Consider the following 27,537-nt stretch of genomic DNA (forward strand, 5'->3'; position numbering starts at 1 on the left):
CGTGGTGACGAGCGGCGGCGGGCGGCGGGCGCGCGGCCCGGGATGCTCGAGCGGGCGCGATGGCCCCCGCCATGCAGTCGGCGGAGATCCAGTTTGCTCAGCGGTTGGCGTCCAGCGAGAAGGGCGTCCGCGACCGGGCGGTGAAGAAGCTGCGCCAGTACCTCAGCGTGAAGACGCAGAGAGAGGCAGGTGGGCGCCGCGGGGTCCGGGCGCCACATGGCGCGGGGCCTGGCCGGGCCGCCGGCCTCCCCGGCGCGGCGCGGCGCGGCGCCGCTCCACGGTGCCGCCGTCGGGGGTCGGAGGCGCCGGGGGCCCTGGTCCCTGGGTCCGAAAGCCCGAGCGGCCGCGGACGAGCCCGCCCGCCTGTCTGCAGCCGCGCGCGCCGGCGCTGCACTCGCCCGGGGCCGGTGTGCGGCTGGAGCCGAGGCTGTGCGCGGCGCGGGGCGGGCCCGCTGAGCACGCCCGACCCCGGGCAGACGAGCCGTCGGGGACCGGGGCCTTCCGAGGTGGGATGGGAGTTGCTGGCCGGGGCCAGGTCATGCAGAGCGTGGGAGGCAGCTTGGATGTGCCTTTGAAGGGTCCAGCGTAGGCTCTGTACGGAAGTGGTGGAAAAAAAACCTCAGGGACAGCGCCCGGGCCCTGAGTTCAAGCCCACGACCGACGGAGGAGTAACCACAACCTAGGGTCTTAACTCCGTGCGTAAACACATAGGGCGAGCCATGGACCGCGATGTGCTGAACGAGTTTCACGTTGCCCTGAGACGGTTAAATGAGTTAGCCACTGCTAAGACATTTGGAAAGAATAGACAGTAGTATCTCCTCCATGGCTAACATTCTTTGTTTCCTATCGAAGCAGAATCGTAAAGGACCACACATGGAGCTGGGCTCGCTTGTCTCACCCCTGTATTCCTAACAAACTATTCAGAAGCCTAAGATCTGAAGGTCTCAGTTCGGATCCAGCTCAGACGGGAAAATCGGAAATCTGTGGGACCTTCTTGTTTTGGGGTTTTTTTTCTTTCCCTTTTTTGGGGGGGATAGGCAACGTGGGGACTACCCCTGAACTCTTCGACTTAAGGGTAGCTACCATTTTGAGCCACAGCACCACTCCAGTTTCTTGGTGGTTAATTGGAGTGAAGAGTCTCACTGACTTCCATGCCCAGCCTGGCTTTGAACTTCAGTCCTCAGATCTCAGCCTCCTGAATAGTTGGGATTACAGGCGTGAGCCACTGGCGCCCAGGTGGGTTTCTGTGACTCTTATTTCTGTTCATCAAAAAGTTGGAAGTGGAGCTGTAGCTCAAGTGGCCAGGCCCTGAGTTGACTAGAAATGCACATACACACAAAAACAACTACAGCTCTTTACTGCCTGGTGGTTTTTTTTTTTTAATCTGTTGAACTTGTGTCCTCACTGTTATGAAACAAGTACCCAGCCGGGCATAATGGCTCACACCTTTAATCCTAACTACTCAAAGGCTGAGATCTGAGGGTCATGGCGCAAAGCCAGCCCTGGCACTAAGGACCATGAGATTGATTAACCACTAGAAAGCCGGAAGTGGCACTGTGGCTCAAGAGGTAGGATAGTTGCCTTGAGCTGAAGAGCTCAGGAACAGCGCTCAGGCCCAGAGTCCAAGCCCCACAACTGGGGGGAAAATTGCCCATGGCTTTAGTTCACAGTGGTTCACTGTGTCCTGATATAGTCGTGCATTCAGCAAACACTGTGTGCTATTATTGTGTACACTATTCTTGGCAACTGGGTATACAGCATTGAACCAGAAAATGCCTGCCTTTTTTTCTTTAATCAGCTCTTCAGTTTTAAACATGTAGAACCAATATGCAGTGGTTTCATTTGTGTCATTGGTTTCTTTTCTTGTCACATCACTGTAGGTGATGTGAAAAACAGTGCTGCTTTTTTTTGTGTGTGTGTGTATGCAGTAGGGCTTTCCACCTGAACAGATAACAAGTAGAAGTTGTATGTGCTTTGGGTCTGGGATGAGATAGCATATAAGCACTATCCCCATCTAAAAAGGTCCCCGTGCTCATTTCAGGGGAAGGTTAGCACTTTGATTTTTTCCATCTCAAAATTTACTGGCACTTCCTGTGTTTGCATGTCTCAGTTTCATACTCAGCCTTAATCCATTTCATTTTAAAGTAGCCAAATGTAAATTGTGGTCAAAAACTGAATTGTGTGACATTTAAAAATGTTTTCCCCAAGAAGAAAAGATAGACTTTAGATACTGTTTCTCTCTTCCTCTCTCTCTAAATGTTTCAAAGACTGGTACCTTGTTTTTTTACCAACTAATTCCTAGGTAAAAAATACAGGAAGTAGGGCCAGGAGTTTGGCCTAGCGGTTAAAGTGCTTGCCTAGCATGCATGAAGACCCAGGTTCGATTCCTCGGTACCACATACATAGAAAAAAGCCAGAAGTGGTGCTGAGGCTCAAGTGGTAGAGCTGTAGCCTTGAGAAAGTCCAAGGACAGTGCTCAGGCCCTGAGCTCAAGCCCAGGACTGGCAAAAAAAAAAAAAAAAAATACAGGAAGTAGATGTGGGGGTAAAGGGGCAGTTGAATGTAACGATAGTAAGAAAAATGAGTTGATCAAAACCACAACCACCAGTAGAGCAGTACTTGAGAACATGCACTTGGTTTTAACTATACATAGATTGCAATGAGGGAACTGAAGCCAAAGGTTGACATTTTTCTGAACCTGTACACTTGAAAATAGTCCACAGTTAGTTTCCACCACTGTTGCCTTGCTTCAGTATAGATAAGACAGGATATGTTGTCCTGTGTAGCTCTCTTCTTTGCCTGCTCTCCAGAGTTGATGTTGCAACCCACAACCACAGTGATGGACACCAGACCATGGAGATTTGGGGCACCAGGGGCCTAAAGTCTTCCTCCAGCTTCAGGTGTCCTGGGTCCATTTTACAAGGTCAGGGTATTGATTGAGAAGGGTACGGGGTGTATGTGCAGAAAAAGTGAGATCAAAGTAACCTTGAAGTCACAAGCATCAATCATGTGATATACTCAAATGATAAACAATTTTTTTTATCGTAAGAAGCAGGTGGAAGCAGCAGATGACTTATGATTAACATAGATTTACCTCTATCCCTAAATTCCCAGAAGGTTGGTGTGGAATTAGCCTATAGCTAGGATAGGAATCTGAGGTCCCTCAAGTCAGGAGTGATTGACCAGTTCAGGAGACTCGGCATTTTGAGAGTCCAGGGAAGGGGCACTCTATTCTCCCAGTCCTTCCAGGTGGAGAGCTTGTCTTCTGGGGACTCTCACAGGTTGACTTCTACTCTCACTTTGTCAAAAGCTTGTTTTCCCATTGTAGAAGCCTCAGGTATGGGCACATTTTGTTAGCGCTTGGGATTTGCCATAGTGGTATACTTGTTTACATGCACACTGTTGTTTTTAAATGAGAAAGGCTAGGATACAGACTATGACATGGTAATGCCTCCTAATGCCTGTACATCCATTCTTCAAGTATAGAAAATGAGAGTTCAGGTAGGAGGTGATGGTGCCCTCTGGAGAGGGACTGAAATTAGGGAGACAGTTAAGTAGGCACTCTTTTGGCTTGACTCATGGCTTTATGCCTCCCAGGCAGGTACTTTTCTAGTTGAGCCTCACTTCCCTGTTCCTCCTCCCTTTCCCCCTCCCCCAGCTGACCCAGATCCTCCTGTTAATACGCCTGGTTTAGCTGGGAAGGCCGGTGCATACCACCGCATTGCTTTTATTGGTGGTTTAGATGAGAATCTCAGATATATCCCTTATCCCCACCCACAGAGAGAGGTGGTACAGGACTGGCCTTGAGCTAGAATTCTGCCAATCTGTCAAGTAGCTAGGATTACCAGCATAAGCCACCGTGCTCACCTGTTATCTTTTCTTGAATGTTCTGTGGCTGAGGAATTCCTGGTAATTTGGTTGGCTCCAACTCTGCTTTTTTTCCTCCCATGCAAATGTGGGTTGCCTGCCCTGCTTTGAAAGTTGGTAGCCTCTGCTGGAGATCTTGTGGTTTGGTTAACTGAGGCCCCTAACCTCAGGCAGTAACCTGTCACCTTAATCCTTTTCTCCAGTCATAGGAATTAGGGAGAAACAACCTCGGGGGTGTCTCCATAATCTCCTTTACTCTTTTCCTTTCTTTCTTTCTCTTCAGCTTTTTGTTGTTGTTGTTCCTAGTGAAATATCCATTTGTGATGCACATCAAAATTTGAGGATTTGGTTTGTTCTGATTTCACTGCCCAGAGGCTCACAAACTCCAACAATGTTCTGTGGCATTGTCGTTTTGTGAATTCTTAAGTTATTCAGCACATACTTTCTGATGCCCTCTGTAGGTGTCATAGAAGAGAGTTTGGGGACAGCCACTTTTCCCCATGGTTGGGTCCATGAGTAGAAAAGGCTAACCTGAAACACAAGACCCTGAGTTCAAGCTCCAGTATGAGTCTGTCTGCCAGTTTTCTGAGACCAGGGAAATGCATTGGTGTGCAGGGTGAGACGCTGCACTGAGCAGCTTCTTAGTTCAAGCCCTAAGACTGATGAACTGAAGAGTCACATGAGGTTTTGCCTGCTCACGCTGGCTTCAGACCATGATCTCTAGATCTCAGCCTCCTCAGTGGCGTGAGCCACTGTCACTGACTTGCTAACCTCACCAACCTTCTCAAGAGTTCTACTACAATGTGGTTTTTCCAGTAGGGTTTATTAGATTTACCCTGGAGGAAAAAAAAAAAGCCATACCAAAAGAGAACAAGACCATCAGGGAGCACCAATCCCAAGCTAACTAGCCCAACAGGTTACCCTTCAAGTTATCCTTCACACCTTTGAAACAAAGCCATACACACACACACACACATACAATGAAGATATTAAGGGCTCTTGTTCTATTTTGCCCTGCAGGTGGTTTCAGTCAAGAAGAACTCCTGAAAATATGGAAAGGACTCTTCTACTGCATGTGGGTACAGAATGAGCCTCTTCTGCAGGTAACACAGCCCTGTCATGTTCCTGAACCTTTACTGCAGGGGGGATAAAAGAGACTTGACCATTTACCCTCCATCATCCACTGACATAACTAAACAGATGGAAAATCACTCAGAAGCATTTCTCACTTACATGGACAAAAACGGATGGCACACCAGCATTTAGGTTCATTATATTTCCAAATACAATGGGCACGCTAAATCATAGGTGCACTATTTCTGTTGTCATTTTCATAGCCTCTGTGGTAGGTTTTACATTACATACTTCCAAGTTTCTGTTTTACCTTCTGCTGAGTTGATTGCTCTCAAGTCACAAGGCTCAACTGGTACCTTAGTCTAAGACCCCGGGGAACACAGGTTACAGACCTACAGGTTCGCTGGGTACCCAGGTGGTCTTCAGCCAGGCCCTTACTGCCCACAAAGCTGGGTGGTGCCTGCAGGGGTATGTGAGCTTCCATCCCGTGTGCTGTGCGTACTAAGTCTCACCTCAGAAACAGCCCAACAGAGCCTTGTCACTTCCTTCTGATGCCTGAGCTCAGGCCTGCCGTGGTAGTGGTAGAGCCCTCTACAGACCTTCTGCAGAATTTGTTCTGGTAAGGGCTGGCTCACTTTTCTGGTTTTTTTTGTTTTTGTTTTGTTTTGTTTTTTGCCAGTCCTGGGCTTGAGCTCAGGGCCTGAGCCCTGTCCTTGGACTTTCTCAAGGCTAGAGCTCTACCACTTGAGCCTCAGCACCACTTCTGGCTTTTTTCTATGTATGTGGTACCGAGGAATCGAACCCGGGTCTTCATGCATGCTAGGCAAGCACTTTAACCACTAGGCCAAACTCCGGCCCCTTTTCTGGGTTTTTATGGACAGCTTTGCCTCTTCCCAGGCCGTGTAACACCTTGAGTAGGATAGCAGAGCAAAATATGTTCGGATTATGCATTTAAGAGTGACAATCAACAAATGGGAATTTGATTTTCCAGTCCAGAGGTCATTTAGGATGAGTAAGAAAAACTGTGTAAGCATAAGCTACTCATTCCGGTGCTTCAGCCTACTGTGCAAGTAGTTGGATTGCTACTCCTTAGCAGACAAACTCTTCAGGGGACACTCTGGTCCCTGGCAGTCCCCACTTTTATATGTCTGCCTACTATGGCCAAGCCAGACAGAGAAAAAACTTTTATTTATTAACATTGATTTTTACATCATATTTCAAATGACATGTTTAACAAACAAGTATTCAGGAAGGGAATCTATATACAATCACTGGCACTTAGATTTAAGAACATAATTAAAGTTAGGCTAAGGGTTTGTATGTCATAGATACATATTAATCTTGTAATAGAACATTATGTCTATAGAGTCATAAATTTTTATGTCTATGTAGTTGTGTTCATATTTCCAATACCATGTCCATAGCATTGGGTACACAAATATTGAGTCCTCGCTCTTGTACACTTTGGATCTAATAACCACATATTAAGGATACCATGCTGCTTTTGTTCTTTTGGTCTTGACTTGTCTCACTCAACATGATTCGCTCTAGATTCATCCACTTCCCTGTAAATGCCATTATTTTATCTTGTCTTTTGACTATGTAGAATTCCATTGTATATATATACCACATTTTCTGTATTTATTCATCTGCAGTAGGGCATCTGGATTGTTTCCATCGCTTGGCAATTGTGAATAGTGCAGAGATGAACACAGCTGAGCAGGTGTCCTTATCATATCCTGGGTTCTGATGTTCAGGGTAGATGCTCAGGAGTGGTATGGCGGGATTGTATGGAGATCTATTTTAAATTCTTTAAGGAACCTCCACACTGCCTTCCAGAGTGGCTGAACTTGCTTGTGGTCCCCACCAGCAGTGCAGTAGGGTTCCTTTTTCTCCACAACCCCACCAGCATCTGTCATTCAGACAGACAAATATTATTTTGTTTGTTTTTGTTGGTCATGGGGCTTGAACTCTGGGCCTGGGCACTGTCCCTGAGCTCTTCAGCTCAAGGCTACTGCCCTATCCTTGAGCCACAGCCCCACTTCCCATTTTCTAGAGATTAATTGGAGATAAGGGTCTCACTGCTTTGTAGTGCTGCTTTGCTTTGTAGTGCCTGGGCTGGCTTTGAACCTTGATCCTTAGATCTCAGCCTCCCGAGTAGCTAGGATTACATGCATGAGCCACCACACCCATTGAGAACGAACTTTTGATCCCTCGAATTGGTTCTCTGGAGTAAGAACCCCAGTGCCTGTTGAACCAACATGATCCTGTGTCTTTTGTCTTCCAGAGTGTCTGGTGATCTTGATAGAATCTGTTTAGTTTTCAAGCAGGAATTGATCACTAGTTCATTCCTTTGTGGGTAAACTGTTTACTGCTTCTTAAACCAGTCCCAGAGACATAGACCGCCCCCTCCCGCCCCCACTGAATTGTGAATTGCATATTTATGTGATATAATCCAGGCATAGCCATCCTAGCTCTACTCTGGGGACAAAAGGCTCAAGTCCTTCTGCCAGCAGGAGGGAGGAGGATGCAGGCCACAGTGCTGTGTGCCACCAAGTACCACTACCTATAATAACCCCTGCTGTTTCTCCCCACCTACCTTTACAGGAGGAGCTAGCGAACACTGTTTCCCAACTCATCCATGTTGTTAACAACTCAGAGGCTCGTAAGTCTGATGTTTTTCTGCCTTTCCAAACTTCGTTGCTGATCAGACATGGTAACTTGTCTAGGAATTCTAGTCAGTTCCTTCTGTCTTCAAAGTTTTCATTTTAGGTGTTAATTTAACAAGAGCCTATGCTCTTGTTTTTAGACTGTATGGTAGATGTAGTGTCTACTGCATGTGGTGAAAGAGGTATCTGAGGAGCTAAAAGTGGCATTTCTTCAAGTCTCCAAGTCTGAGTGAGTATAATGCTTTTAAAGTAATAGATGGATATGCCAATATTTACACCACAGTTACCTGTAGTGCAAGTGGGTCCTCACTGGAATTGACCCATTCAGAACTCAATATACTAGAGGACATCACTCATTTTAAAAGGAGGAGGAGGTGGAGTAAGTTAGACCTTTCTACCAAAAAGAGAAAACTAAGATTTCTGGGACAAAGATCAGTTACTTGCCAAGGAAGAGAGGCCAGCAGACTGTTCAGTTAACACACCACAGAATAAAAACCAACCTGCTGGGTGTGGTGACTCCTGCCTGTGATCCTAGCTGCTCAGGAGGCCGAGATCTGAGGACCATGGTTCAAACCTAGCCCAGTCACTAAAGACCCTAAAGACCGTGAGACTCTTCAGTTAGTCACTAGAAAACAGGAAGTGGAAGTGGGACTGTGGCTCTGGGGGTAGGGTGGTAGCGGACCATAGTTCAAGCTCCATGACCAGGAGGGAGGGAGGGAGAGGGGAAGGAAGGAAGGAGGGAAGGAGTTCTCGTGACAAGAGTGGTAGTGGTTCTTTGAATTTTAGATTTGACTTTTGATGTATAATAAAGGTTTACATATATTAAAGAACTCTGGTAGGTGTCAAGGCATACACCTATAATCCCAGAACCTTGATGGCAGAGAGAGAAAAATCTCAAATTCAAGGCCAGCTTGAGCTACCTAGCAAAACTTGGTCTCCAAAATAAAAGGGGTAGGAGGATGAAGTAATAAATTCAAAAATTATTTTCAGTGAAAAAGTCATAGTTTTATGGCTCAAAGAGAAAAATAGAATGTTTTGCAATGTGGCCCAACCCTTCTAAAATCAGAAGAAAAGCCAAATTTCTTTCTTTCTTTCTTTCTTTCTTTCTTTCTTTTTTTTTGTTGTCAGTCATGAGGCTGAACTCAGGCCTGGGCACTGACTCCAAGCTTTTTCCCTCAAGACTAGTGCTCTGCTATTTTGAGCCACCATGACACTTGTAGTTTTCTGGTGTTAATTGGAGATAAGTCTCTTGGACTTTCCTGCCTGGGTTGCTTTAAAGCGTGATCCTCAGATCTCGGCGTCCTGAGTAAGATAATAGTTGTAAGCCATGAGCACCTGACTTGAAAACCGAGTTTTTATCTGAATGGTGTACATGGTAATCAAGATTGCTGAATTTAGTTACTGTGATGGTGGTGGTGGTTACTGGTTTTGTAAAGGTATAGGTAATGATATAAACATAACTACATAGACATAAAAATCTATGACGGGCTATATATTCTATAGACATAATGTTTTATTACATATATTAATATGTATATAAGCCATACAAACCCTCCACTTAATTTTAATTATGTTCGAAAAATCTCTGTGCCAGCGATTGAATATAGAGATTCCCTTCTTGATTACTTATTTGTTAAACATTGAAATATGATATTAAAATCAATGTTAATAAAGTCTTTAATAAAAAAAATTTCCTTTTGGACATTGTTACCCCTTTCTTCACTCCCTCCCAGTTTGTTCTTCCCGTCCCCACCCTCAAGTTGTGCAGTTCATTTTCAGCATGGTGTCTGCTAAGTAGGTGGTGATGGTGTTCATGAGTGATTATGGGCTGGTTGTTAGGTGCGGGTTCAGTGGAACAGTCAAAGGCAGGTTCGTGGTTTAATAGTAAAGCACCCTTTTAGAAGATTTTGCCAGCCTACTTGTTCTGGTATCCATATATAAATATGGAGCCACCCATCATTTTTTCCCCAGTCCCAGGGCCTGAACTCAGGGCCTGGGCACTGTCCTTGGACACTTTTTGCTCAAGGCTAGTTCTCTGCCGCTTGAGTCACAGCACCATTCTGGCTTTTCTGAGTATATGCTACCAAGGAATTGAACACAGGACTTTGTGCATGCTAGGTAGGCGAGCACTCTACCACTAGGCTACGCTCCTGGCCACCACCCACAAATTCTTAAAGATAAAACACTAGTTTGGTTCTCTAGCATCTTGCTATATGCTCATGTGCTAACAGGGAAAGAAAACATTCAGAGATTCTTGTTCCCTGCAGAACACCTGTTCATTCAGACCTTTTGGCAAACTATGAATCGAGAATGGAAAGGGATAGACAAGCTGCATCTGGACAAATACTACATGGTAAGACCATTGTGCTTTTCCCACAGTGACTTGAGCTTAGATGTAGAAAGAATATTCTGTATTTTAAAACAAAGGGCTGGGGGTGTGACTCCATGTAGAACACGTAGCTAATACTCATGAAGCCTCAAGTTCCATTTCAAGAATTAGAAAAGAACAGTCAGGGCTCACACCTGTAGTCCTCACTACACAGGAGGCTTAAGATTTGACTGTCAGGTCCAAAGCCAGATTAGACTTAAGTCTTTATTTCCAGTTAGCCACTCCAAAACTGGAGATACCTTTTCAAAAAGCTAAGGGACAGTGCCCAGGTCCTGAATTCACACCCCCCCCACCCACACACACCAAAAAAAAGACGAAGAAGAGAAAAAAAAACAGTGGAAGACTAGCCTGTCCAGCAGAATGAGGGGCCCTTGTGGTGTGATTGAACAGTGGTGATTGTTAGCATGGGGGATGATGAAGATGTCAGTTCTTGGAGCTACTGTTGAGGATTGCATTGTTAGTGAACCTTGACTTGAGATGATGTCTCACTTACTGTGTTGTTCAGGGGCCCAGACATAAACCATCGTGAGTGGGTTTGTGGTTTTCCATCTAGAAATTAAATTTGCTGGTTGAGAGCATTGTTTGGCTTTGGGGATCCAAATTGACCCCATTTTTATTGGTGGTCTCATTTAGTCAAGTTGATTGATATTTCTAACTTTGCTTTTGTAACAAAAATCTCTCTTAGCTGACCCGCATGGTCCTGAGGCAGTCCTTTGAAGTTCTGAGGCGGAATGGCTGGGAAGAAAGGTTAGTACCCTAACTTAGCATTTGGAGACCTTAGAGACTTGTAAAAATCTGGGGGGTGTCATGTTCAGTGCAGCACTAGTCATAGCAGCTTAGCAATGGAAACAGCAATGTCCTACACCTGATGAACAGGTCGAGACTATATGAGGTTCACTCACAGTGAGATAGCCATGAAGAGGAATGATAGGCCATTTGCAGCAAAGTCGTTGGATATGGAAACCATTGTATTTTAAGCAAAGTAAGTCAACTCAAAAGTGCGGCGCCCGGCACCCCTGACCAGCAGGGAAGAACGGACACCACCCGAGGATCCTTCTCGATCACGCTTTTAATGAAGAGCCACTTGGTTAAAGGGAAAGCTGAAGCAGAGGGGCGCGGGGCAGGGAAGTGCAGCTGCTTATAAACAATCAAGGAACGCGGGACTTTTTCCATTGGCTGCTGTGCTGCTAAGGTCATTTTAAAACTCGGGATTGGTCAGGCCTCTGACTCAGCGGAGCGAGCAAAGGCTCTGCACTCACACACCCACTAAGGGGAACTAAGAAATTTGTATACAATGAGCGAGGCAGGGGACAGGCGCTGTCTGCTGTCTTGTCGGCCACTCTGGCTCCCCACACAAAAGCACAAAGATTACCTGTTTTCACTCATATAATGGGTGTTAGACCTGAAATGTGATCTGACCTTATCCATGTGTCATGTATGTATGCATGTGTCAGATGCCGTTGTAAAATCCCTTTGAACAATGAATGTATACTTTAACCAAAATGAGTATTAAGAAAGTGAAGCTGGCTGGGCGCAGTGGCTCACGCCTGTAAGCCTAGCTAGCCACTCAGAAGGCTGAGAATTAAAGCTGGACACTGATGTCCATAATGCCTGTAACCATAGCTATTCGGGAAGCTGAGGTCTGAGAATTTTGGTTTTGATTTGGGTTTTGTTTTGTTTTTGCTTTTGGTTTGGTGTTTTTTGTTTTTTGGGTTTTTTTTTTTTTTTTTTTTTTTTTTGCCACTCCTGGGGCTTTCTCACTTGAGCCACAGCACTACTTCTGGCTTTTTCTGTGTTTGTGGTCCCAAGGAATCAAACCCAGTGATTGCATACTAGGCAAGCACTCTACCACTAGACCACACTCTTGGCCCAAAGCAGCACTCTGATCTTTTTGTGTTGTTGTTCCCTGAGCTAAATACCAACCCCCTCATGAGATTATTATCCCTAGTTAACCAGCAAAAATCTAGATGTAGAACTGTGGCATAGTGGTAGAGCACCCGCCTTGAACAGAAAAGCCAAAAGGGGGTGTGCCAGGCACTCTTGAGTTTAGGTACCAGTATCTACACATAAAAGAAACATGTCTGAGGTGTTAGGTGCTTGTGGGAAAGGGTAGACAAATGGAGAGGAGGGTGGAGAGTGAGTGAATTCAATCAAAAACCTTATGAACACAAATGAAAATGGTCCAAGGAAACTTGCTGAGACTGATTAGGAGGGCGGAAGGAATAACTATTCAAATACATTGTATGTGTAAATGGACAGGTTAAAATGAAAACTTGTACAATTTAATCAATGTTAATTTTTTAAAAATGGGAGTTTTGCCAGGCACGGTAACTCACACCTGTAATCCTATCTACTCAGGATGCTGAGTTCTGAGGACTGAGATTCAAAACCAAACCTAGACACTAAAAAGCATTAGACTCTCATCTCCAATTAACCACTAGAAAACCAGAAGTGCTGCTGTGCTCCAGGGGTAGGGCAGTAACCTTGAGCTGAACTGCTCAGGGACAGTTCCCAGGCCCAGAGTTCAAGCCCCACAACCAACAAACAAAAAGAAACAAAAAATGGAAGTGTAGCTTTGTAGTAGAGCATGTACACTAGCAAGTAGGGCCTTGGGTTTAATCTCTGGCACTGGTTGGAGAAAAAAAGTGGGGGGTGGGTGATGCTTTTCAGTTCATCTGATAGGACATATATGCTTGGTCTGTGCCTACTGCTAGTGGCATGGGAACAAGCATATGCTTCTACAGAGTGAACTCAAAATGCAGTCGCAGGGCCTGAAATAGTTACCAGTATGACATTTTATCTTTGTTGTGTGACTGCTGCTTTCCCTATAAATCTCTGTTAACTATGCACTAAACTTTGTGTTTTCGTTTGTGCTTGAAGTGCAGAGAGGTGTTGTCGTGGTGTCATTTAAAAAAAAAAACCTATGTTTTCGTTTTTGTTTTTTTCTTGAGTCGCATCAAGCTTTTTCTGGATGTCTTGATGAAGGAGATCCTGTGTCCTGAGAGCCAGTCCCCTGATGGAGTGAGGCTCCACTTCGTTGACATTTACCTGGATGAGCTGGCCACAGTGGGGGGGAAAGAGGTGAGAGGGCATCTGACACTACCAGCATGCATTGGGACCTCAGTACCCAGGGCAGCTGTCCTAAGTGGGGTAGCTATGATTGCTGGATATCAGTGACAGGGGGCAGGAGTAGAAATTGCTTCTGTTTTCTTCTCCATTGGGAATGTTTCCCCAAAAAACAGAATTGAGCCTGGCTTTCTGGCACGTTCTTAGATACCCAGCTATTTGATTGAGTTCAGCACTAGCCTAGACTGCATAGGACACCCTGTTATAACAAGGAAAACAAAAGAAGCAAAAGCAATCTACAGTTTCTAATGGAAAACTTGATGATGAACAGAACTACCCTCAGGATATATTCAGTGTTTCCAAAGCAGTAAGGGAAAGGACATTATGCAAAGCTCTACAAATTTATACCCATGTATAAATAGACCCAAAAAAAGCTATAAAGAAAATACCTTTTTTGTTTGTTTTGGTGTGTGTATGTGCTGGTCCTGGGGTATGGATGCTATCTTGAAGTGTTTTTGCTCAATGCTAGCACTCTTAAGCCACAGCTCCACTTGTGGCCTTGTGGCCTTTGGTAATTAATAGATGAGTTCCATGGACTTTCCTACCCTAGCTGGCTTCAAACCATGACCGTCAGCTTACAGCCTCCTATATAAGCTAGTAGGGCCTGACAGAAAAGATCTATTTTAAAATGCAAATTGTTATCTGAATTTTATAGTGCAAGCAAGTATTACACTTTTTTTCTTTCATGAGTGTCCTGTAGTGAAACTTTTTAAGTAGAAGAAAGTGTAGGCTAGGATATGGTACATCTGCATAACGCATAAGAGAGTTGAAGCCAAGTGCAGTAGCTCACGCCTATAATCCTAGCTACTCAGAAGGCTGAGATCTGAGGATCACAGTTCAAAGCCAATCCAGGCACTAAAGTCGGTAAGATCTTATGTCCAATTAACCACTAGAAAACCAGAAGTAGCACTGTGGCTCAGGTATAGGGCAGTAGCCTTGAGCTGAAGAGCTCAGGGATAGGGCTCAGAGTTCAAGCCCCACAACAGACCAAAAAAAAAGAACCTTGAATTCAAATATCAGTACCACCAAATATATATTAAAACAGTAGTGATGGCTCATTTCCATAGTCTTAGCCCTTTGAGCTGCAGTGATAGGAGGAATTTGAGGCCAGCCCAGGCAAAATGTTAGCAGAACCCTATCAAAGAACAAGTGGGACCTTGTCCAAAAAGGAATGGACTCTACTTACATAACTGTAACCCCTCTGTACATCATCTTTATAATAATTTGGGGGATCAATCATGGGGCTTGAACTCTGGGCCAGGGTGCTGTTACTGAGCTCTTTAGCGTGAAGCTAGTGCTCTACCACTTTGAACTTTGAGTCACAGTGCCACTTCTGGCTTTCTGGTGGTTATTTGAGATAACAGTGTCACAGACTGTCATGCCTGGGATGGCTTTGGATTGCCATCCTCAGATCTCAGCCTCCTCAGTAGCTAAGATTACAGGCGTGAGCCACTGGTGCCCAGCTATAATAATAACAATTTTAAAATTAAAAAAGGTATAAATATAGAGCAGCTGTATGAAAGGCAGGACTAGAGGAGTCGAGATCCAGGCAAATGCCCAAGACTATTTGAAAAATAAGGCCAAAGGATAGGGCAGTTCCTTACCGCTGCCCTCCCCCGCCCCCCCCCCCCCCAAAAAAAAAAAAAGAGCACTTCTGTCTGGGTTTGGGGTATGCCCATGCAGGACTTCTCACAAAGGAAGAGTTGTGGCTGGCTGGTCGGCCATGCACTAAAATCATGGGTGGCTGGAGAATAGATGCCATCACCACCACCACCACGGCCAGGTCTCTGGGCGGCTCTCTCAGGTGTTTGCAACATTACTTCCTCTTTCGACTTGCAAAACACACAAGCTATTCCTTTTCTGGGACTCTTCAGAAAGGAGAAAGAAAGACTTTTTTTTTTTTTCTAAATTACAGCTTGTGGCAGATCAGAACCTCAAGTTTATTGACCCATTCTGCAAAGTTGCTGCTAAGACTAAAGAGTAAGTGGTTCCCGCTTTTTTCTCTGGCTTTGGTTGATGTTTGGAAAGTGGGAATTTGTTGGACTGAGGGTACAAGAGCTAGGATGATTATCCAGAGAGAAGACACTGAATTCACAGTTCTCCTTTACCAAGCCTTTGAGAGGTTGAGTGGCAGTTTGTCTCTCTCAGCTTCAGCATTTGACCCAGTCCTTGCTAGAATGTCCTTCCCAGGGTACCTCTGTCTGTGTTCCTTGTACTCAGGCCTAGGGTTGTTAGGGACTCCTGCAGACTGCCACTGCCTGCCTAGGGCTAGTTCCTCTGCTTCTCCAGCAGACTGAGGCCCAGACCAGTTCCTCTGCCCACATTCTCTCCATTGTACTTCTGCCCACAGCCACACCCTGGTACAGACTATAGCAAGGGGCGTGTTTGAAGCCATTGTACAGCAGTCTTCCTTCATACCCGAAGAGACCAGGGTGGACCAGGAAACAGAAAGCAGTGGCCAGGACTCCTCTGGAAAAGCAATTCCAACAAATGAGACCACATGGAAGAAAGTGGGTGGAGGAAGTAAGACAGGTAAGAGAATCTCCTTGAGCCATCATGTTTTAGTTTCTGGCTTTGCCTCTTTAAATACATTTGTTGGTATCTCTGTATAGCCAGGTGTTAACTTTGGAAAGTAGTAGGGTTGCCATTAACCCCTCCAGAAAAGGAAGTGGGGATTCATAGGTACTTGGAGCGGAGGTGGCCTCTACTAAGACTTGAGTATTTCCTTTAAACCATTGATGTGGACCCATTCCTGTAAGGACCTTCTTTTCTAGAGACCTCTACAGGCAGATAAGAGTAGCTCTGCTTCCCTACAACAGATTTGTACCTCCCAATGTTTTGTTGATTTGTTTTTGGTTTGGGTGGCTTAGGGAATTGTTTTAGTCAGGGAAGTTGGATCAGAGGTCAAACCCAGGGCTTTATGGTTGTTAGTATTGTACATTTACCATCTATACCCCACCATCATTTTAAATTCCAGTGCTGCCAAAAAAAAAAAAAATTAAACCAAAAGCAGGCCGGGAGTTTGGCCTAGTAGTTGAGTGCTTGCCTAGCATGCGCGAAGACCCAGGCTCGATTCCTCAGTACCACATACATAGAAAAAAGCTCAAGTGGTAGAGCTCTAGCCTTGGGAAAGTCCGGGGACAATGCTCAGCCCTGAGCTCAAGCCCAGGACTGGCCCAAAAAAAAAAATCAAAAGTAAGGTCCATCACTTGTGACTGGTGCTTGTAATCCTATCTACTCAGGAGGCTGAGATCTGAGGATTGCAGTTCAAAGCCAGCCAAAGCAGGAAAATCCTTGAGATTCTTATCTCCAATTATAGAGGATATCAGTAGTGGTGCTGTGGCTCAAAGAGGTAGAATGCTAGCCTTGAGCAAATAAGCTCAGGGACAGTGTCCAGGCCTTTAGTTCAGGCCCTATGACCAACCAAAATAAATATCCCTACCTCTTTTTCCTCAGGTCAGGTCACCGATTAAGGTATCAGTGTCCAAAATCAGTGCTATGCTTCCAATATTTAGTTTAGAGATAATCAGTGAAATTTATATAAATAATCAAAGATCAAAAACTTACTAAATCTGAAGTGCTTTGGTCTGATAAAGGATACTCAGCCTGCTGAATAGGTTTCAGTGTAGCCTAGTGGTAGAGTGCTTGCCTCGGATGCACAAAGCCCAGGGTTCTTTCTATTCCTCAGTACCACATATACAGAAAAAGCTGGAAATGGTGCTGTGGCTCAGGTGATAGAATGTTAGCCTTGAGAAAATCCAAGGATAGCGATTAGGCCCTGACTGGCAAAAAAAAAAAAAAAAAAAGCGGGGGTGGGGGTGGGGAACAGTAGTGTGGCGCCCAGTGGTAGAGTGCTTGCCTAGCATGCACGAAGGTCCAGGTTCGATTCCTTGGTGCCACATACACAGAATAGGCCAGAACTGGTGCTGTGGCTCACGTGGTAGAACTTTAGCCTTGAGAAAGCCCAAAGACAGTGCTCAGGCCTTGAGTTCAAGTCCCCAGGACTGGCAAAAAATAATAATAATAATATTCAGTGTGGTTTTTGCCTTTCCCAAAAGTAGCACCAGTGCATCCATTCCCCATGGAGCGGCAGTCACCCAACCCAATCACTCACCTAAGCCCCTTAAAGCCTCTGCCCATTCCCTCGGGCACACCCTGCACTGTGGGTGGTGATGTGGCCAGAAAGCATAGGCAGCATTTTGCTGTGACTTAACTACAGGTAACAAAAGCAAAATACGTCCTTCCCTTAGCTTCCTTTCCCAGGACTAAACCACCAAAACATCTTGTAGTTTTCCCTTCTTCACTGATGAGTCACTTCTTCAGGCAGGGCTCCTCTGGAAGTAGTTGCCAATGTGTTCTTAAATGCAAAGATGTTGTCTCCGGGTGTATTTTGACAGACCTGGACACATGCCTCCCCAGGAGAGAAGCCGATGACTGCACCACCCCTGAGGACTCAGGGCCGCCTCTTCAGGTGGGGCCTGCTGTTGTTTTTTACAGCAAATACATTTACTGATGTGGCTGGAGAATTAGGGTCAGGGCTGATCAAGCCAGAAGGCCTGATGTGTAAAATCCTTTATAATCCCTTTGGTCACCTATGTCACCTTCCTAAGAATGAGCTTATTGGAGACTAAATATGGTGGGATTGGCCTACATAGTGAGTTGCTACTTTATTCAGCAGAGCCAGCTCCAGTGGTGCTTTTCAAGTAAAAGGTTGACTGCTATCAAGCATAGATGGAGAATCTAGTTAAATTTTTAAAAAGCACTCATTCTGTTATATTACAATTAAAGAGCAGGGGCTTTACTTACTAGCTTCTCCCAAGACTTCCTAAAATTCTGATTTTTTTCTGTCCGTGCTTACTTGCACAGTCCCACATCAGCATATGCACACCAAGGCATTCCCTTATTGGAAAACCTACATTTCCAAGTCAGGCCAAGGTGCCTGGTTCCCGCTTATGTTTCATTTCTCTTTGTAGTTTGACTATAAGGCTGTTGCTGATCGACTCCTGGAAATAACCAACAGAAAAAACACCCCTCCTTTCAACCGGAAGCATCTCTGCAAACTAATCAAGAAGTAAGCTGTTGGGTGCACAGGGTCCTTATGTGTTCTGGTGGTTAGGACCAGCCTTCTCCGGGCTTAGCTTTTTCTTCCTCTTTTAAACTTGTACACAGTGTGCAGATGTAGGAGCTGGGAGTTTGGCCTAGTGGTAGAGTGCTTGCCTAGCATGCACAATACCCACATTCGATTTCTCAGTACCACGTGTACAGAAAAAGCTGAAAGTAGTGATGTGGCTCAAGTGGTGGAGCTCTAGCCTAAAGAAAACCCAAGGACAGTGCCCAGGCCCTGAGTTCAAACCCAGGACTGGCAAGAAAAAAAAAAGTGCAGTTTAATGGGGACAGCTCCCCCTTCCCTTCCAGTCCCTTCAAACACAGCCCCACTCGTCTTGTGTGGCTGTCTGATAATGATGCCCACTGTTGTCAGGGAGCACTATTGCTAAGGTAGGTGGGGGCTTAGTCATCTGCCTCTTGTCCTCACCTCCTACCCAAAGGGCTGTGCCAAAAGGGTAGGTAAAGAGTCGGTGTTGGGGTCATGCTGACCAGAGTGACGTGATGACGGTTGACTGTCAGTGATGACAAGGGACAACTGTCTGGACTAGGCAATGATCCAATTACATTACTGTTATTTATCTTTTTTTTTTAACTGTATTTTTTTCTTTTCTTTTGTCTTTTCTTTTTTGGTGCTGGAGGACCCAGGAAGTTGCACTTGCTAGGCAAGTGCTTTGCCACTGAGCTACATCCCTACATCCCAGCCCTGTTATATATCTTTTTATGTTAAGAAACCCATAGAAGGTAGCATCTCTAACTGGGTGTCTGAAGGCTTGGAGGAGGTGACCAGGATGCCATGGTCTCTGGTGCAGATGATAGGTCCTGCCTTCCTCTGCGCTCCGGTATATCATGCTGTCCTCAGCCAACATCTCATCAAGAGAACTGAGCTTGAAAAATTAATCTGGGCAGAGTTGTGAGCTCCTGCCTTCATAAATGAAGGAAACTGAAATTCTCAGTAGTTTTAAAGTGCCAGACTCTTGAGATGTACCGTCAATGGAAGTGCTTGTTAGTGCCCTCTGCTGGAGGGAGAGGAAGCAAGCAAGCAGATAATCCAATTGTATTGTAGCAATCCTATGCCTGGGTCTGGAGGACGGGAGGAGGGTTTTTTCCATGAGCGCCTGGTGTTTTCTTTTTCAGATTCCAAGAACTCTCTGAAGGTGAGGACAGTTGAGATTGTAATTCAGGGTACTCTGACTTAATGTGGACCCCACTGAGGGCACCTGTGCTGAGAAACGGGAAGGAAGGGCACTCCTGGGAACGTCTCCTGCAAGATTGCAGCCCTGGACTACACTCGCCCCGCGCACCTGAGGCAGAGGCAGAGGCTGCAGGAGGTGCAGCAAGTTCAGGGCCCTTTATAGCCACCCTCCTTCCATCTGGGCTCCCCAAAATGCCACACTTGACAACTGTGTTTGAGTAGTGTGGTGTTTTGTTTAGACCTTCATTGTTCGTTTGGTTTGTTTTTTTAACTAGATTTTCATTTGGCTAAGATCCATTTGATAAACTCATCTGTCAATGTCCTTTTCACGTACTGTTATGATCTCATGTCATTGGGGAAAGCTTCTGTAATTCAGGTTGCATCCAGTAGACCAGTGAACTTGCCAGCCTGCATGGTGCACTGGGGCCCTGGAACTGAGGAAAGCCCCATAGAACCAGAGGGGATGTGAAGGATCCTTACCCCACCCATTCTCTGCAGTCCCCTGCCTGCTTTGTCTTGCTCAAGAAACCACAGGGTTGAATCCACAGCAGCTTTCTGCTCTGGGTTGGGGGAGCATAGTACAGAGATTGGGGTCACAGGTTCTCCTGGATGGCTTGGGAAGGGCCCTGCTCCTGGGCACTGGGACCAAAGCTCAAGGCCTGAGGAAGCTGATGGTGTCACTTTGGTATCCAGCAGGCAATGTAGCTCAACTCAGTTTTGCTAAGGACATTGCTGGTGAAGGTGATCAAGCCCTCAGCCAAGGAAAGCGGAAGAAAAAAAGAAAGAAACTCTTAGAGAAAGCCAGCTTGGGACAGGAGAAAGGTAAACTGCGAAGCTTACGATCCTAGAGATGTACGTAGAGGGTTCACAGGTAGCTGTGTGTGTGTGTGTGTGGTGTGTGTGTGTGTGTGTCTACACCTACGTATCTACCACCACCACCACCACCAAGGTCTGTGAGGTATGTGAGCAAAGGTGACCAATTGGCTGTTTTAAGTTGTTTCTTTGTGAGTACTGGCACTTTGGCACTTTGGACTTGGGGGCCTCACCAGACAACCCCCTGCCGCTGAGCTGTGCTCCAGCCCTTATTTCTTCCTGGCTATTTGTAGGACCACCGGGTTGGTACCTGGCTTCCAGGCTTTACAGGAGTCACAGGTGTGAACACCACCATATCTCACAGTCCTTAGCAGAGATGAAATCTCCCGACTTTCTTTCAGTGCTGGCTTGGTACTGCGATCCTCCCCTGTCCCATGAGATATCAGGCACATACCACCACATTGGCTTTTTTTTTTTTTTTAAGCATATTTAGTTAGACCAGGAGGGATTTCATTGTGACATTTCCATTCTTGCATAGAATAATTCCATGAAATCTGCTCTATTACTTGCACTTCTCCCTTCGTAAAATAATTTCAGCAGGTTTATGTTTTCATACATGCAAACTATATACATAAACCTGTGTTCCTCTTCATTTGACCTCTGTAGCCCAACCCTCTCCCTCCTTCAGCAGAAGCTTTTTTCTCTTCCCTGCTCCTCAATGCTTTATTCATCAACAACTTTCACTGAGTTTTGTTAGGGCTTGTTATTCTTTGGTGAGTAGTTATACTGGGGTTGAAGTCAGGACCTCTTTCTCACTTGGCTTTTTCATTCGAGGCTGGTACTCTATCATTTGAGCCATACCTCCACTTCCTGCTTGTAGGTAGCAAATAGGAGCCCCTCAAATTACAAGTGTGAGCACCAGTGCAAGGTTCATGGTTCTTGGTGGATTTTTGTGTGTAGTTGAACTGTATCTCAAAACTTCATCATCTAGGAACTGGTAGCTCAGGCCTGTAATCACAGCTACTCAGGAGGTTGAGATCTCAAGATCTCTGTTCAAACTAGCCCCAAGAGAAAAGCCCGTGAAATTCTCATCTCATTGAACCACCAGAAAACCAGAAGTGGAGCCATGGCTGAAAGTGGTAGTTTTGCACAAAACCTCAGGTCCTAAGTTCAAGCCCTAGGACCAACACACACACACACACACACACACACACACACTCCCTGCTAGAAACCTGACTGCTTTAGTCCTGTCTCTACTGAGAGGGACTTGAGGAAACTTTCCAATACAACTGGAAAGAGGAAAATGGGACCAATTGGCAAAGCTGACTGGTGTTACCAGGAGCATCAGGAAGGTCTGAGAAAGTAGGCCTCATGTGTGGTTTATGGTAGAGCACTTTTCCCCACCCCCTCCCCCCACAAAAAAGGAAATTCACAGCACCCAGGATGTCAGCAAGACTGTCCCCCGGCCTTAGGCATGCTTATTGGTCTGCATGTCTTTGTAGGAAGCCAGATCTTCCTTCCTGAGGAAGAGGACAACGAGGGGAGCACTCAGAAGAGAAGAAGGAAAAAGAAGAAAAGGAGCCACTTCCAGCCAGAGACTCAGAGCCTCAAGGACACTGCTGCTTCTCCAGCTCAGAGCATGGACAACCAGGCTGAGGCCACTAAGATGCCGGCTCTGCAGACCTGCGAGGGTGAGCCTGGAGCGGAGGCCGAATCCCTCACCCAGGAAGAGAGTGGTTCAGAGGCCCCCCACACCATCCCTACACATAGTAGGAGGAAACGGCCAAAGAAGAAGAGCCTGCAGGCTCACAGAGGGGCCTGGGAACCCCCTGTGTCACCTGTGGAGAGCCCTGAAAGTGGCTCAAGCTGTGAGCCTCCTCAGGGTCCTGCTGCCCAAGGCTCCCCCATAAATGGTGCCCGAGTTCTGAAAAGGAAGCGTAAACTTGGAGCGCTCCCTGTCAATGGCACTGGCCTACCCAGCGTGCCGTGGCCTTCCACACAGGCCAGCCTGGGGGAGGGAGAAGACAACCCAGTCCCCCTCTCTCAGTTCAAGAGACCGCAGAAGAAGAAGGGAGATCCCAGCAGCCTCATCCTCCACGGCCTGTCCAATCAGAAAACAGCAATCTTGAAAAAAAGGAAGAAAATAAAAGAGATGTCAAACTTCATAGAGCACAATGGAGTGATGGAGTCAAGAGTCAAGCAGATCCAAGCTCTGGTAAGGTGGGGTAGATCCTAGGCAGGGATGTTTAGGAATTCACTGGCTCCTGGAGACGGGATCGTCAGGCTTGGAGGCCTAGTTTAAGCAGGGGTTAGGATATACTGGTCTAGAACTACCTCCACCAACAGGAAGATGGCACGTACCTGGCGCATGGACCAGAACAAGTACTTTGGATCCTCTACCTTTTCTGTGTCAGCCTGGAACTGCATAGTCAACCCTAAGCAGGGCCCAGGCCCTAGGTGCACACAGGCAAACATGGGTCTTGCTCTCAGACACTCCTCTCATTTATTTCATCTGCTCAGCCACTAACCCTATAGAGTGAAACCCAGAATCTATAGGCATTCACTTGTTATTTTCAGTTTGTAGGTAGGTAGAAAGAAAGAATAGGTTTACTAACACATAAGTTGTACCTTAGATATATTTTTCTTAGCAAACAAGTTTTTAAGTGAGGTTTTATTATGACATTTCCCTGCATGCATACAATGTATCCTATTCTTACCCCTCTGTCACTCTCCCTTAACATCCTCATAGTTTCTTTTTTTTTTTTTTTTTTTTTTTTTTTTTTTTTTTTGCCAGTCCTGGGCTTGAGCTCAGGGCCTGAGCACTGTCCTTGGATTTTCTCAAGGCTAGAGCTCTACCACTTGAGCCTCAGCACCACTTCAGGCTTTTTCTATATATGTGGTACCAAGGAATCGAACCCGGGTCTTCATGCATGCTAGGCAAGCACTTTAACCACTAGGCCAAACTCCCGGCCTCATAGTTTCTTAAAGTTTCAAATGGTGCTGGGTGCTATGGCGCATGCCTTTAATTCTAGTTACTCAGGAGGCTCAGATCTGACGGTCAAGGTTCAAAGCCAGCCTAGGCACAAAAGACCATAAGACTCTTATCTCCAATTAACCGCCAGAAAACAGGCAGTGGTGCTGTGGCTCAACATGGTAGAACTGAAGAGCTCAGGGACAATGCCCAGGCCTAGAGTTCAAACCCTTTATTGACAAAAACTTTCAAATAGTTTTATTCTGTTTTCATGCACGCAGCCTCGGCCAGCCATATTTGCCCTGGCTTCATTCACCCTCTCTGCTTAGCACTCAATAGAGCCTATCTTACTTTTACTTTCCTGGCATTTTTCCTTTTTTTCCTGGTCCTAGAGCTTGGACTCAGAGTCCTTTTGTACTCAAGGCTTGCTTACCACTCTACCACTTGAGCCACAGCATCACTTCCGGCATTTTCTGAGTAGTTCATTAAAGATAAGAGTCTTGCAGACTTTTCTACCTAAGCTGACTTTGAATCACAGTCCTCAGATCTCAGCCTCTCAAGTAGCTAGGCTTACAGGTGTGAGCCACTTGCACCAGCTTTTTCTTTTTGGCCAGCCCTGGGATTTGAACTCAAGTCTGGGCCTTGTCCCTGAGCTTTTTCTATTTGTGTAGTACTGAGGAATTGAACCCAGGGCTTTATGCATGCCAGGCTTGAACCCATGGCCTGAGCACTGTCCTTGGGCTTTTCCAAGCCACAGTATTATTTCCAGCTTTTTCTATGTATGTGGTACCAAGAAACCTCAGTCTTTGTGTGTGTTAGACAACACTCTACCACTAGGCCAAACTCTCTGTACCCCTAAAGCATATCTTTTTAACTAAAATCCTAGCTACTCAAGATGCTGAGAACTGAGGATTATAGTTCAGAGCCAGCTGAGGCAGGAAAGTCCATGAGACTCTTATCTCCAGTTAACCACCAAAAAATTGGAAGTGGCTCTGTGGCTTTAAAGTGGTAGAGCACTAACCTTGAGTAATAAGAACTCAGAGACAGAGCCCCGGGTGGGGGGCGGGGGGGCTCTTTCTTCTACATGTTTAGAATCAGGCTTTTGCTGTGTCTTGTTTCCAGGCCTGCACTGGTAATGAAACAGCACATCCCCTACATACAGTCTGTGGCCATGGTCACTCACTAGTGGCTGAGCTTGGTAGTGTAACAGACCATATGGCTTGCAAAGCCAGGAGTATTTACTCTGACCTTTACAGGGTTAGTTATGTACCCATCTATCTCCTGCTTTGTGGTAGCCATGACGTTGAGGCCAATTCATGACTGTGCGTATGATTAGAAAACTCTCAGCGAGACTGGTGCTGAGCTAATAGGGAGCCTCTGACCTGGTCCTAGCTAGTACTATCACACCCTTGCCCACACAGAAGAAGAGCTGAGATGCCTCCTCCTTTGTGTGCTCTTTCTGGGTCATTCCTGGAGCCCACAGAAATGTTTCTCCCAGTGGGCTGACATGTAAGCATTTGTGCCAGCAGAGGCAAGGAGGGAGCTGCAGCCACAGCCAGGCAATGTGGTACTTCCTGTGTTGGGCTCTCCAGGGCCTTGGCTGGGATGTGGTTCGGTGGTAGAGCACTAACTTTGAGCAAAAGAAGCTCAGGAACAGTGCCTATGCCCCAAGTTCAAGCCCCAGGACTGGCAACAGAAACAAAAAAGGAAAGAATCAGAGCCAGGCTTTGCTCTGCAGGTTGCTGAGCATGCATACACCAAAAGATGGCTGCCTGTAAGGCACCTGCAGCCCTGGTGGTGTCATGCAAGACTTGTGCCTCATTAGCATTTGGCAACAGATTAGAAAGTGAGTTACTGGCTCATGGGAAAGGGGAGTTGTTGAAATCATGGGGCCTGTGTGGGAAGCTGGAGGTAGGAATGGGGGAGGTCATCACTGCTACCAGGTGAAGTGGCCCCTGGCCCAGGGAGCTCATCCTGCACTGCGCTGAGCAAAAGGGGTCTTGGTGCTGGCTTAGCTCACAGAGCACACTCTGGGCTTGGGTAAGGTGGTAGCCTGCTTCTGCGGCCTCCCCCACATGAGTCTCTGTCTTCCTTTGTGAGTTTGACGGGGACTCTGACAAAGTCTTCTTTCTCCCTCAATGCCTTTTGCACACAGGGAAGCAGCAGGGCTTTGAGTCATTTGAAGAAAAAGAAGCCACTGAGAACAGAGAATGACTTTGTGACGTTCGAAGTCTCCTGCTTACCAAAGCCCTTGTTTGTCAGAAAAGTGAAGAGCAGCGCCGCCATCCAGGAGTGTGCTCCACAGCACACCCTCCCCGGGGTAAGCTGCTCCTGCAGGGGCCAGCCCCCAGCAGCGGTCTTGCCACCCCTCATCCTGACCCTGGAGGGCAGTGTCTCCTGCCTTGACCCGGGACTTGCAGAGCCAGTCTTCTCCCGGGAACATATACAGTGCTGGCAGGGAATGAAAAATGTGAATTTGGGTGATTCTCACAGGGCGGTATCTTTCCAAATCTCCCAGCCAGTGCACGATGACTCCATTCCGGGACTATTTCAAGCAGGAAGGATAAAACAATGTTGAGGGGCTGTTTATAGTAGGATATCTGACCAGTGTATGTGTTCTACAGGTTAAAATTTGTAAATTCTGGAGAAAATGAAGAAGGGATAACATGGTCTGTAGTTTCTCAGTGGCGAATGGGTGGGCGAGGGGTGTGCAGGCTTCCTCCCTCATCTTGTATTACTTCTTGGAGTGCAGTCCTTGGCCATGGAGATACACACAGGCCAGAAAAGACTGGTAGCAGGTCATAGTGCAGACCCAGGCTGTGAGATTTAACTCGGGCACTGTCTCTTTGGCCAGTGTACCTGTATGTCCAAGTTAATAAGCAAAGACCAGACACTCCTATCTGGGTGAGAGTTCTAGAAAGCTCCACAGGCAAGCAGGTTCCACCTACCTTACTATGCACAATTATTATTACTTTCCTTCTGCAGCTAAACAAAACACCCACCAGCTCCAAGAAAGTAACCTTCGGACTGAACAGAAACATGACAACTGGTGAGTCCACATGCCCTGGCTGGCTTGAGGCCTCCCTAGCACTGTGCCACCCTTGCCGCAAAACACCAGGATGAGGGCCAGGTGTCCTGGGACCCCTGAGGTAAACTAGCAGAATCCTGGGGCAGAAGCTATCTACCTGAGCACCTCCCTAACTCATCAACAGGAGCTACCAGAGCACCAGCTTCCTGAGAGGAAAGAGACACAGGAGGACATCCCAGTCTTACTGATTTCATGGTCTTGCCACCACTGGAAGTTTTCAGGGCTCTTAGTTTGTTTTTTGTTTTTGTGCTAGTCCTGAGGCTTAAACTCAGGGGATTTATATTCAGATATAAAGACCTGGCTGTGGCCAGGAGTTTGGTCTAGTGGTAGAGTGCATGCCTAGCATGCACGAAGACCCAGATTTGATTCCTTGGTACCACATACATAGAAAAGGCTGGAAATGGGCTTAGCACCATGGCTCACACCTATAATCCTAGCTACATAGGAGACCGAGATCTGAGGATTGAGATTCAAAGCCAGTCTGGGCACTAAAGATCATGAGACTCCTATCTCTAATTAACCACCAGAAAACCAGAAGTGGTGCTATGGCTCAAAGGGTAAGGGTTAGCCTTGAGCTGAAGAGCTCAGGGACAGTGCCCAGGCCCAGAGCTCAAGCCCCGCAACCGACCAAAAGGGGGGAAAAAAAAAAAGGAAGTAGTGCTATGGCTCAAGTGGTAGAGCTCTAGCCTTGAGAAAGCCCAGGGACAGCACTCAGGACCTAAGTGTGTGTGCACATTGAGAATAGAGGGTAAGGGAGGAAAGAGGAGGAGCCAGCCTGCCTTGGCTAAGCAGCCAGAAGCACAGGTGGACCCTCCTGGGAGGAAGAGTCCTGCAGCACAGCTGCTGGTCCAGGGCACCTCTGCAGTACCTGCCTCCCCTGTGGGAAAGCAGCCACACTGCCTTCCTAGCCACAGGGCCCGAGGTGCTTGTCAAAGGGCTAGACAGCCCCTGACACTTTCTTGCTTTCCTTTGGCACAGAATTCAAGAAGACAGACAAGAGCATCCTGGTCAGTCCCATGGGCCTTGCCCGGGTAGCCTTTGACCCTGAGCAGAGACCCATCCATGGAGTGTTGAAGACCCCTAGCAGCTCACCTACCATCACCCCCCTGGTCACCAAGATGCCACTGGCCACCACACCAAAGAGGAGGCCTAGGGCTGCGGACTTCTTCTGAGACTAGCAGAGGTTCCTTTTTAAAGACTGGTTTTGTACGGAATATTCTATAAATTATAACTTTAAAGATG

General features: G+C 46.5%; 1 protein-coding gene across 3 annotated transcripts; it reads left to right on the forward strand.

Annotated features, from left to right (window-relative positions):
* Positions 1-27,537, forward strand: Rrp1b (ribosomal RNA processing 1B). Of its 3 annotated transcripts, none has more exons than XM_090349888.1 (16): positions 1-189; positions 4,888-4,970; positions 7,549-7,606; positions 9,878-9,963; positions 10,685-10,746; positions 12,951-13,080; positions 15,041-15,105; positions 15,476-15,657; positions 17,523-17,596; positions 18,099-18,196; positions 19,366-19,385; positions 20,117-20,245; positions 21,739-22,451; positions 25,363-25,527; positions 26,193-26,256; positions 27,274-27,537. In XM_090349888.1, the coding sequence occupies exons 1-16, from the start codon at positions 60-62 to the stop codon at positions 27,465-27,467; spliced, it is 2,253 nt and encodes a 750-aa protein (XP_090206014.1). In that variant the 5' UTR covers positions 1-59; the 3' UTR covers positions 27,468-27,537. The 3 variants fall into 3 exon arrangements, with proteins under 3 accessions (XP_090206014.1, XP_090206023.1, XP_090206032.1); XM_090349897.1 differs by having other exon boundaries at positions 20,120-20,245; XM_090349906.1 differs by lacking the exons at positions 1-189; positions 4,888-4,970; positions 7,549-7,606; positions 9,878-9,963 and having other exon boundaries at positions 10,728-10,746; positions 12,961-13,080.

The sequence above is a fragment of the Megascapheus bottae genome, chromosome 1 (assembly GCF_031878675.1).
Source record: "Megascapheus bottae isolate mThoBot1 chromosome 1, mThoBot2.hap1, whole genome shotgun sequence".
Lineage (NCBI taxonomy): Eukaryota > Metazoa > Chordata > Mammalia > Rodentia > Geomyidae > Megascapheus > Megascapheus bottae.

Excerpts from the sequence above, each read along its gene's own strand:
- Rrp1b (XM_090349888.1), top strand. The coding sequence starts at position 60 with ATGGCCCCCGCCATGCAGTCGGCGGAGATCCAGTTTGCTCAGCGGTTG. Across the intron at positions 190-4,887 it reads GAAGACGCAGAGAGAGGCAG|GTGGTTTCAGTCAAGAAGAA; the intron begins GTGGGCGCCGCG and ends TTTGCCCTGCAG. Across the intron at positions 19,386-20,116 it reads ATTCCAAGAACTCTCTGAAG|CAGGCAATGTAGCTCAACTC; the intron begins GTGAGGACAGTT and ends TTTGGTATCCAG.